At 35.0% G+C, this 13,008-nt stretch overlaps 1 protein-coding gene across 1 annotated transcript in view; it reads right to left on the reverse strand.

Moving 5' to 3' along the window:
* Positions 1–13,008, reverse strand: part of LOC107188719 (potassium channel subfamily T member 2) — a 107,215-nt gene that overhangs the window by 17,165 nt on the left and 77,042 nt on the right. Inside the window, exons 12-16 of the mRNA XM_015577061.1 lie at positions 12,782–13,008; positions 10,924–11,433; positions 6,123–6,284; positions 5,446–5,599; positions 788–796 (exon numbers count right to left, since the gene is read on the reverse strand). Of these exons, the coding sequence (XP_015432547.1) occupies positions 788–796; positions 5,446–5,599; positions 6,123–6,284; positions 10,924–11,433; positions 12,782–13,008 (1,062 nt within the window). The remainder of the gene's footprint in view (positions 1–787; positions 797–5,445; positions 5,600–6,122; positions 6,285–10,923; positions 11,434–12,781) is intronic.

Below are 13,008 nucleotides of genomic sequence, written 5' to 3' on the forward strand. Positions count from 1 at the left end.
CAGGTCCTCATCCATCCCTCATTTCTTTTTTAATTTTGTTACATTTACTCCACTTTAGTCCACGTTAGTTACACATTTTTATATTGCTATATTGTATTTTCTTTTGGTCTTTCACATATCGCAATGGATATTTACCCGTTTAACTCCCTTGTCACTAAGGATAACTATAGCCACCCAGCACTGAGTGCTCGTCATATACTAAGGATGACTATAGGTAAGCCTAAAAATTTCGCGGAACTGCTAACGCTGCTTATAAATCAACAACAATTCTCGGTACCTTAAGCTCTAACCAACCGTTATTCGCTTGATTGTCTCGATAATTTAAAAATAACAATAAAAAAGAAAGTCAACAGTAAAGTAATAGTTTGAAGATGCAGGCGTATTCTATCAGCGGCAGAAGTGCACACTTCCATCTCGGACTGTCAAAAGCTGGTTAGCTCTATTGCAGCGAAATGGTTAATAAAGATTAGGTGCGCAAATTAATACGGTCTGAAGGAATTGGGTCATTATTAAAAAAACGTAATAAACATGTTAGCCTTCACAATATTCTGCATCACTTTCTATTACATTATTTTTGTAGCACTACAAAATTCATTAAATGGCGGAAAGATATTTCAATTTAAATCGAAGTTACATTTGAGTGTAGATAAAGGCACCGAATTAACTTGCACTCCTGATAAACGAAAAAACAATTTGTATCGCGTACATCAGCTTTTTGAATGTTTTTTCGTGAAGAGTGAACGATACGGATAGATCATATCGAGAAAGCATAAAAACGTAAACTCACCCTTTGAAACTGCCGGGCAAAGGTCGTGCGTCAAGACGGCAGTGCATAAAGACGATGCAGGGAGGAAGACATCGAAAACATCCACGAGGACATATAGGGTGTCAGGCGGGACAGCATCGAGGCAGCGATTCGATACCATCGACGCCGATTAGTGGTACAGGCATCGAGAGACATTCAGACAGGACAGATCGACCATCAACGTAAACTTCCATTTAATTGTGTTTCGTGTGGTAAAAAACGAACAGGTGGCCGAGAGGGGGGCCCGGCCTGCCTCTCGACAAAATTTTTTACCTCTTTCGCCCTGTCTGTCTCTTGTCACCGTGGACATACGAACTTTTCAACCACTCGACGTTACTCGAATCGCGTCGATATTGGAATTCCCCGAGTACTCTCAAACTGGAGGGGAATTTTTTCGTCGAATTTCGTATTTTGAATGCAGAAGAAAATTAAAACATACTTAACCGTCGAGGAAAAAATAAGTATTGTAAAAATATATACAGTAATCCCGTGATGAATGCGACAAACTCGGGTCCGCTTTGTCGCAACTGTTCGTCTCTTTAAAAGTCCGAGTCCCACTCGGGATAAACAGTTCGGTAATTCGACGCTTTGTCCGAGTATGACTCGAGATGAACTACTACACGATGGGATAAAGACAGCGGTGGCACGCTCCGGTTCAAGTAAAAGAACCTGGTGCTCCGCTTTTACGGCCAATTAACCATACCGCTATCATTCCAGAGTATTTTAATGATATAATTATAAGTTAATAATATAATTGTCATATTCATTTTTTTATTTTTTATATTTATATTTTTTTATGGTGATTTATTTTGATGATTTCCTATCGATATTGTTGTTAGATCTTATATTTAATGTTGACGGTAATAATTTTAATAATTGACATACATTTCAGTAATTCTAAATACCAAGTGGCAGGAGGCCTTTCTCTTACGCTACATTTTCCCCTAGTGGAAGCCGAGTTTGCTCGCGGGTGTACATACATACACCGTTACGTACATCGTCACAGCACCTATGTACATATATACACATATATTTAGAAATAAGTTTTCTCGAATTCTATATTTTTCTGTACTCAATACATAACAGCTACAATTGCTCTCTGACAAAACTCCGTTTCTTCTATTCAATTTCCCGTATCAATACAATGTATGTATGCGTTTACTTCTTTTCCTTCCGGCATTCAATATTGTACCTTCTTAAATCTTTCAGACACCTTTGTACGCAATAAACAAAGGCTCGAACATTTTTTTATGTTAGTACTTCATCAGAAGCGATAATAAAAGAATATGAATTTTGAATACCTTCTACATAAGCAAATATGTTCCAAATTAGAACCAAAAATAAAAAATTTTCATCGTTACATTAGTTTTGTGACATTTGATACCCGGGCAGTATATCTTTTCTTGATCACCCCTCGTTCAGCCGTCGCGTCGGCTCGTAAAAGGGAAAGTGCCGCAGCGCGCCGGGCAAAAAATTATGCGTTGGACAAGTTCCACGGCCCCCTTCCCCAGTGGTGGGGATGACGACGTCACAGTCATCAAGACGGTCTCGTGTCGCACTCAACAAGGAATTACTGTATATATATTATCATTTATTTGGCAAATACAGTCACGACTGCTTGTGAGTAAAATATTTTCGAAAAGTTACCATTATACTAAGGACGCCATAGTGGACCAGAATCAAAATTTAGCAGCTGATATGATTATTTAGCTCAAGCAATCAACAATTTTGAAACTTATAATTTTTAAATAAATCGAAGTAGATAAACGACCAAATTTTGATCAGTTTTCAGGATCCTCTTCGATGACTTCATCATTCACTAATAGTATTCTCAAAATCTTCATGAACGTCTGAATTTTTCGGGAAATGATTCCTAATAATAAGTTAATGTGAGTTTTTCGGAAAATAAATAGTACTTGCGTTTGACGACGTAATTTGCTAAATTTTATTTCTGGATTTTTGTGGGACGTCAATGTAATTTTTTATTTATACTTTTTGTTGTAGTTTCTGTTATATTGGTAATAATACAAAATCAGTTTTTAAGTTTTGCATTTCATTGGTTCCGTCGGTAAATAACATAAATGCATACAATTCACAGATTCAATATAATTAACTAATGACATTTTAAAGGTATATTGTCAGGTACTTGTAATATTATAGTATACTCGGCTATTAATGCGTACTGCAACGAATATTCCAGGTGAAACACAATTTGAAGAATATAGTGAGAATACAAGTTCGTATTTGTATTTATAAGATAATTGAGTCACGTCGAGTGTGTAATCCGCATTGATACTTTTCAATGCATTGAAAACAAAAGAGGAGGTAACATCTAAGAAGAGAGTGCAGAAACAGGACGAGCATGGTGCACAGTTCTCGCAGCTTGGCTGTGGAACCTCATTTCTAGTAATAAATATCAGCTATTAAGAAGATGGTAGTTGTACGAAAAACGATTAGTCGTATGATCTTTCAGTGCACCTTTAATGTTCGGTAAGAAAATACTGGTAATCCTTATGACATTTAAATTCAACATATGTATAATGTCTCGTGCAGCTTGTTCTGATTTCTGGCATATACTTTCCATCTTTTTTGTTCCTTTTGGTCGTAGAAGTTTTGGAGCCTAAATTCTACAAAATGTTAGACTTATTTGGTCTTTTCTATTTAATGACTAAATTTTTAATACAAAAATTGAAATACTGCCTTAAAAATTAAAAAAACAGGAAAACATATAACAAGTCTTACGAACATTCTAGGGATGTCCAAAATGGACATAGGACATTCGGATATAAACTATCTGGGTATGGTAACCTTTATGTTAGATAAATTTTTCTTCTTGCTAGTTTAATTTTCTACGTTTGTATTTATAAAAAGATTAGCGTATTATTTTTGCGACATTACTATAAATATTCCTCATTATATTTAAACAAATAAAGGACGATCTGAATTGACTCTAAATGTGTCTCCGGGCTTCCCTACATTACAAATTTCTACTGCATCATAAAGGGAAACAATGATAAAGATGTTAGAAATACTTAAGAAACCAGTATTTTCCTTCCAAAGACTCCTCTCGATTATCATCCTGAACACACACACACACACGCACGCACACACACACACACACACACACACACACACACACCACGCGCACACACACGCACACGCACGCACGCACGCACGCACGCACGCACGCACGCACGCACACACACACACACACACAAACACACATATATATAAAGATATAAAACCGTGCCATGCAAGTGCACGAGAATGTGCGACATCGTTTCACTTTCAAGGATCTCACGATCGTGCTTCATTACATATGTCAAAAAGATCTGGCAAAGAGAAGAAACGTGGTGTCTCGTCTATCTAGTATATCTACATATAAACGTAGATTCCACTAAAGTCGACGATTCGTTTCTTAAGTTCACGACAATATCACACATACTATATTGAGCAGCAAATATTTTGGCCACTTAAGGTCACTGATTGTAATATATACACTTCGCGAAATATTTAATTAGACCATGAGGTAACGATATTGTGAAGTGGTAATATCAGTAGACCCATAAAGAGCAGCTTCTCCTATAGGTCCTGCTCTTCTAGAATTGTTGGGTCTAGGATCATGTTTAGAGTTTCAAGAACTTTCGAAATTGGTGTAAACGGAAACTATTTTAGGGGATATGCTTTGGACAGTACTGGTTGAGGGGTCATCAGTTTATTACTGTTATGATACAATCTGTTGACTAATGGACCTAAAATTTTGAGTAAATGTTAGTTCATGACCTTACTAACAAGGAAAGGTTCCCTTTTGGGGAAAATTTTGATTTTAATGAAACTTCGCATGAACTTTAATGACTTCGCAAGCGTCAGTCATTACGTAGCATTCAATCCTTACTAATTATGTCAAATGACACCCCCCATGTTTACAATAAGTCTACTACGTCACTATATCTTTAGATAAGAAGACAATAGGACAGGGAGGCGGAGCGAAGGTTCTGGAGAAATTTCTGGGTATTAACTACTCGAATCTCATTATCCTTGATATGGTGAACATTTGGCATATTTAGTAAGGATTGAATGCTACGCAATAACTGGCGCTGGTCATCAGAGAGTCAATCTTTATGTCGTTCTTCAAGTCATAAATTACCGGAAATGTGTGTCTTTTGTTAATAGAGGCTGTTGGTCTTGTTTTAAACTACAGTTCAACATTAAGACGTTCCGTGCCATATGTACCACCGATGGTACACTTTAAATTTTCCATTCAGGCTGTGTGTAACACCGGTGATACATGTGGCACGGAACGTGTTAACCATGAAAGTGCCGATTTTGTAGGAGAGAAGTTGGAAAATGGGGAATTGATTCTTAATACTTCATGAGAAAACTGACTAGATTACATTGAAGGTTCAGCGAAATGAAAATTGGATTGTGATTATAGTTCACTGTAAATGTGTTTGTTAATGTTTCTGTACAGGATGTGATGATTCTGTAAAAAATGCTTAACGACAGTGGAGGAAGTGACTCTTAACTGTTAAAATATTTGGTGCCCAGTTATAGGTAATTGAATACCTTGCTTGGTTGTGACCTTGGACGTAACATGGTATGAAGAGTGACGATGAAAGTATTAGTCGTTGAATACTCACGCTATCTTTTCACTAGGTGATCTCCATGGTACGTCGTCGTCCATTTCGTCTTCAGACTCATCGCCTTCGTGGTCTAACGATTCTTGGCCAGGAAGATGCAAAGTCGAACTCGTTAACATGTCCGGCACAGGCAGTATGCTGGGTCTCCTGCTTCCTGAAGCGGTTAAGTGGAAATATTTATTTAAATATGCCAACATAACTTACATATGTATAATATTCAGATAACTAGAAATGCGCCTTGAAAATGATTAATACTAATTACAGATGGCTTTATTAAGATAAAGGCTAATTTATACTATTACAGTATTATTATTAATTTAATTATTATTAATTCAGTTATTATTAGTAAATTTGAAATTGTATTATTACAGTTTTATTATTATTACTAAAATTTCATGTGAAGGTGACCATAATTCTTTCTATGTAATCAATATTGATTAATAGTATGATGATAGTTAAGTATCATTAATAGAAAGTTATCTGGGAAATTGTACATTTTGGTCTTACTGATGTAGCAAAAGGTAGTTAATATTCTTGTATTGTGTATCTTCGCGTGTTTGTATTTTTGTAATGTATACCATGTCTTTAATTATTGACATTTATTTATTCGAATTATCTATAATTGAATTATACTTATAATGTTTATTAATGTAAATGATATATTTTGTTTGACTTACCTCTTCTTTGCATAAGAATTTCAGGACTAAGGAGATTGGGATTTGGATCGAGAGATCGTGGAACGTCCAAATGATTTCCTGTGATCGGTGTCTGCGGTGTAGAGCCACCATCTTTCAGACACTGCCGTGAATCTCCGAATCCTCCGGGATCTAAATACGTTGCTATAAAAGTTATAATTTGTTATGAACAATTACGGAACAGTTTTCATCCGAATGTTAATACAATTGTTTATAATAACATGTCACAAATACAATGTATCACACATGAAAAAAAGTTTCTTTTAAAAACCAAATATTCTCATGTTTGTATTTTTATAATACATAATAAATTGTATCTATGTTATCTATTTCCTATTTAATACGTAATTGTAACAGTATATACGAACAATTTTTTAAATCCTTGACGAGACGTACTTCTATAAACTAATTATTTCTACTGATCATTTTTGGAATATAAATATCTATCATAATAATATTATTACTACAAGGGATGCTGAAGAATAATAATATTAAAAAATATTGTTTAAAGTACAGTAGACATTCAATTCCCGCACTACCGTTATCTGCACGGAAGACACGCCTCTTTTCACACATATGTATTTCTCACTCACGTGTACCCTACTCTGTCGCCCATCACGCCCAGACCGGAACGCATACGGTGTCGCGTTTAACTCGCATACCTCATCACAGAAAACGAAATGTATATAATACTGTTTTAATAAAATGTTGCAATGTTTTTATTGGTGAAATGAATATTAGTGGTAATTTTAGTGCTTCTTGCTTCACGGATCACACGTAATGGATAAAAGATGCTAACCAAGCTACACATTTGCCACTAAAATATGTCACGAATTATTAACTTTCTCATAATACTACTATACATTATTGCGCAGCATGTTTAGAAGAATCGATTTATGTAAAAAGAAAGTATTTTTATTCCATAGTATTTCAATATCATTAATAAAAGGACATAATTAACTTTAAAAACTCAGAAGATCCTTCACCTACGAAAAAACTGTTACTGCTATGTAATAGGCCACTCCATACTAAAAAAAACTTCTGTGAATACACTTTTCTGATATCTCTAAAAATAACGGAGATAATTAACATAACCGTAAAGTGCGTATAAAATCCAGCCCATCCTATATATGTATAGCTGCGTCGCACAACTGAATGGCGGAATGGTGGGGAAAGCGCTCGGGTAATTGGTCACCGATTCCTGCACGGTTCCTGGAAATTTAGCCCTTTACAGCCCCGACTCGTGCGGGAATCGAATGTCTACTGTACTATACTATGTTCTAGTGCAATACATAATTAGAATTTTCTAGGGTTTCAAAAACAAACTAAAGGTAACGAAAAACTTTCTGAATGTCTACTTCACGTATTTTATCTACTGGAAATGAATGTAAACTTAGACGTTTTCTTCGGTAACTGTACAAACTTAACTACTTCGCGTCTATTGCTTTAACCCATTCATTAACAGTCAATATCAACTGATTTATTATCACAAGAAAACGAAGACACTTTCTTTGCAAAAAAGCGAATTATAGTTTAGTATGTAATCTGGTATAAGTATGAAGGTTTTTTCACGTTCCTATTTCTCAAAACACTTAATTCTATCTTAATTAGAATTTCGTACCATATTCTTCAAGCTCGGATATCCACCGTGTTTTGCAATGTAAGAATAAATGGGCTATGCAATGTGTATTAAAATTTTGGTCAATCGTAGCTAAGCAACTTTCAATAGAAAAATACGTAAGAAATAAAACAACGACCATGCATATTTTCCAACAATAGCATCACAACTATACTTAACAGTTTGCAAGAGAAAGACCAGGCCATGCTACAGCACATCACTTAGTCATAACAAAGAATAATATTTGTATGTGAAGCAATAAGTAGTAAATAATTTAGTAATGAAAGTGTCATAAGTTAGTAGTTATAGCTTTTCCACACAAATACCAATTTACACTTAAATTTGTATAAGCAAAGTTTTCATTATTATAACTTCTTAATAACAAACAAAAACATTAACTACTAAATTTGGCGGCACTGAAGGACGCGCGAACTTTTGCAATGATATAAGCTAGAACTGTATTTTGCACGCAACATATTACACGAATAAGTAAACCATGTACATCCCTTAATCATGTTACGAATCCATTTGTGAGTGTTACTCTCGAGAGCAGAATTTCTTAGTAGACACTGACATGAGGCAAACTCTTCCTCTCGAATATCTGTCGCTTCTACTCTCAGGAATATAACTCGCAGAATATAATAAATCGTGAAAATCAATTTCACGTGGACACGTAGCATTGCAGTCGAAATAGTGGAATTTAATAACCAATTGGAAGAACAAATGTAACCATAAGAGTTAATTCCTTGAGGAAACGTAAATCGAAAATATGGAATAATATTTTTCGTATATGACGTTTAAATTTCGGAAAATTGCCAATAGATAGTTTCGTTAAATGGGGAAAATGAAATTTGGGAATTCGTTCAGAGTACATACGCTTGAACCCCTGCTAGGTCATTTGTCGATATAATAAATAATCAATGTTTATCGTAAGCAGTAATAGTACGTAACTTCAAGATCAATTTTCTTGAAAATGAAGCTTCACTCGAAACAAAATTTATTCCACGATCTTCAATTTGTATTTACGCGAGGAAACAATTCGTACGAGTTAATATCAGCGCTACCGTCGCGACCTGTATACTTCGAAGGAACCTAGCAATTCAGTTACAAACGTGAAAAATTTGTATCCAAAATAGCTCCACCGGATCACCACCATCTGTATTACGCAAATAATGAGCTACAAGGTAGATGTCCCAATTACTGCCACCTTAAGATTGTAGCATAACTTTATTTAATCATTTTACGTGTTGTTTAACCTAAAAATCGTCTCAGTTTGGAACATAATATTATTTAACATCTCTTTCATTAAAATATAATGTTTTCATACATTAAATATGAAGACTTAATTAACAATTACTTGAAATCTGCGAATAATTCCAGTGTCCCTATAACTGTCACCTCAAAAATTAAAGTAATTCTTATGTACCTACTTTAACAAATCATTTTTTACTATAAATATAAGATGTATAATAAAATCACGGCTCTTTCTTTAATATGATTCCTCCATCACTTCCTACTTATGTAGTCGCGGTTCTGACGCTCAAATTGCACTATCCTTTTTCAACATTAATTTTTAAATACCAGGTAGGGCCAATGAATGAACACTTAAGAGACCTGATAACTATCAAAGTCGAATTTGAAATGATACTAATAATAATGAATATTTGGCATATGAAAATTAGACTTCTGAATATCTATACATTTTTATAACGTATAGATTTCAATTTACGAAATGGGAAAAATGTAATTAATTACGTTAAACAGAAAATACAGATTGCACTAGTCAATGAACAATATTAAGTAAATTAACATTTTTAAGCAGTGGCGTCAAAATTGTTTGAATATGAAACAAGGAATTGAAAAAATCAATATGCAATCATTTCCTTATTTGAATAACTTAAGGGGTTATGCCTACTTGCGAGCTCGCAAAAAGACACGAACATCCTGAATTTATTTTTAAAAAACTTGGATACTTATTTAAACATACGTCATTGTATTTGAAAGTGTACATTTTGCAGTGCTTATAATAATTTCTTCAATGCAAAATATGAATAAATAGGGGAAATATCAGCGATTTCCCGGCGGCGTTTTTATTTTAGGCGTTTTGCAGTGACCACTGTAACTTCGAGTTCGTTTATCTAAAATAAAAAATCCGAACAAATTTAGTTAATATATTAAATTATCTAGTACCCGATCGTTCATTATCCTGAAAAATTAATTTACCACAAAGTGGCGGCTGTTCAAAATCGAAGTATCGATTTTCGCAAAAAAATCGTTCGATTTCGAACTATAAAATAAAAACTACGCAATGAAATACAAAAAGCCATGATCAGGCACTAGACGTTTATGTATAGAATGAGTCCACCAAAGCTGAATCAGTTCGGTGCAGCGGTTCTCGAGATATTTTGGTCACCGATTTTGAAAATGTAGTTTTGAGAAAAACACGTTTAAAGTTTCAAGTCAGGTTTACAACCGAATCAATGCAAATTTTGTATATATAGTTATTCTTAGTATTACGGCTTCATATAGCTTTGTGTATTTACTAACACAACCATAAATTGCAATGGGGCACAGTATTCATGACTCACGCACCCCTCGAAAGGAATTCTACCACTTTATATCTGCTCCGAAACTTCTAAGGTCGTGTACTTTAAACGGGCGTAACTCAGCCAATTTTGGTCGTATGAACTTCAAATTTTCCCACAACATTTCTAAAATGATATACTGTAAGAAACTATTAAAACCCCAAAAATCGATATTTTCAAAATTTATAGGTAGGCATAACACCTTAATTTACCGGTTTGTATATGTATACATCGTCCATTTACTGGTGATCCACCCTACATAGAAGTACAATCATTACTTTGTCTTTATGTAAATCAAAGTTTGAATTTAACGATAACATTTTTTTGTACACTGTACTCTATACTTTACGTTTTTATTAAATAAAATAAATAATGTGGCAGTATTAGGGACACTGGCAGTAATTGGAACATGTACCCTATTCGAAATATCATCATCACGAATTCCAGCATAATAGCTAATTGTATCCACACAGGAAACGACAGGGAACGCACATGTACGAGTAATAATAAAAAAATGAAAAACGGTTTAGTAGAGCAAGGATAAAGAAATAAAACGGAAGCAAGCGCATGCGACACTCACGGTGGACATCGGATGCGAGTATGTTGTGGTGTTCGAGTGGTGTGGGCGTGCTAGGGAGGACCTGCAATATGACCTGTGGGGCCCTGTGTGCCTGTGCACCGTGCACGTTATGTCCACGGGGCCCCGTGCAGATCGTCTCCTGTCTGCAGCAAGCTGTATCGTTCAGCGCATTGTTACAACTGTTGGAATAGCGACGGTGCTCGTTTGCAACGGGCTTGTTTGCTGTACCGTTCCCATCACCGATGGCGATCGTGCAGCTCGTCGAGATCGTTGTGGTCGTGGTCGTGGTACCGGCGCTGGTACCGGAATTCATCGCGTTGCTGTTGCTGGTCGTGTTCCCAGTCGAGCCGGTGTTTGCGTTCCCCGTCCCGTCCGTTTTCATTTCTAACACCACCTGAGCACCCTCCGCGACTGTCGCCTGGTTGTTAGCCACCACGAACGCCGAATTTTCCTCCTTCGTGATGCTCATGTAATAACAGGTGTCTGTTTTCTTCATTATGTGTCGCGGGCCTAAATGGAACGGTGAAACAGAACGATCATTTGTGAAGAAGATTTTTCAGGGTGTTAACGAATTGATGGTATTATGCATTGTCGCCTTTGAATGTAAGTTAACGGGCAACCGTATTTAATCTTCGTGCACTGTTCAATAAGTTGTTGCGTTACTATTCTTTCAATTGAACTTGGTTTATAGGTAAAATCGGATTGACCCTTTAACTCCCAGTGTTAATCTCAACGTTTTGAGAAATTCAAGTATTCCTTCCGAAAATAAATAAGAAAGAGAAAAAATGAAAAAGATGGATTGGTTTGATATTAATATTGTCGACTTCAAAATAACAAGATATGCCATATCGTATATCATGCTCATAATTTTGCGTGGAAGGGTTACAGAAACACCCTTATATGTCGTTTGATCGTTATATAAACTATTAGGTCGTCCGGAAAATTCGTACCGTCTTATGTGCAGTGCTTTTAATGTTACTAATTTTAGAAACATTTTTATAATCATTTTTACTAGAAGAATGGAAAATAGATAATACCTCACTACCTTTCATATTGATCTTAAACGAATATATGAAACTGGAAGATAATATTATTCCTATAATATAATATTTCCTGAATGTTATATTTAATTTTTAAATAAATATTCACATTGAATAAGTAGTTCAATAACTATTGCAAAGTTTCACATTAAATGCTTTAGTTTAAATCGAAATCTATAAAAGCTAAAGTATAATACACGCGTCGATTATTTAATAGGACAGAAATCATTTTGATTAACTTATTCGGTATGGCCTCTTAAAAATTCCAAAATGGATATTCAATTAGAAACTCCACTCGCTTCATGAATAATCTTCACAGTTCACACAAGCATAGTCCAACACAGCTTGAAGATAAGACCAGTGGGTATTAAAATCTAATTAAAGAGTATTTTTCCAGTTTTTGATAAATATCGTAATTAAATTGTCGAATTACTAAAATTTGTTTACTTCGTTAAAATCTGTAGCTAAAGTGAATGAAATTTCTAACGAAAATTTTCGTACGACGAAATAATGAAAGTTTTATTATAAAAAATCTTTACAACACATTACTATAGAGCCATAACAATTGTCACTGTATTGACAGATGCTTCAAAACTACATATATATAAATTCATAAAGAAATTAAATTGTAGTTCACGTAAATTGTAGAAAATTTCTTGAAATAAGCTATGCACAGAATCGTATTTTATTGTATAATTTGAATATTTTCATTGCTCACTATACAGCGAATATAATATTATAAGGTTTTTTAAAAAGTTACACTATTTCTAAATGAAATTGAATTTTGAAATGGTAATAGTATGGTAAAACGACGTTACCAGGATTCAAGAGGATCGTGTCTTCGTAGAACTCCGGAAGTTCCGCTGGCCTGACCGCGACCAGCGCAACCCCATATTTCCGGTGACTGTGGAAGGACGCGTAGGTGAAGGATTTACCTTCATATTCACCGAAAAACCGCGAGTCCCCTAGTATAATGTGATAAATCTCGTTCCCGGAGCATTTACCGTACAACCGGTGCCATTCTTCCTGCGATTGTTGTCCTTCC

Source organism: Dufourea novaeangliae, unplaced genomic scaffold (genome assembly GCF_001272555.1).
Source record: "Dufourea novaeangliae isolate 0120121106 unplaced genomic scaffold, ASM127255v1 scaffold108, whole genome shotgun sequence".
Lineage (NCBI taxonomy): Eukaryota > Metazoa > Arthropoda > Insecta > Hymenoptera > Halictidae > Dufourea > Dufourea novaeangliae.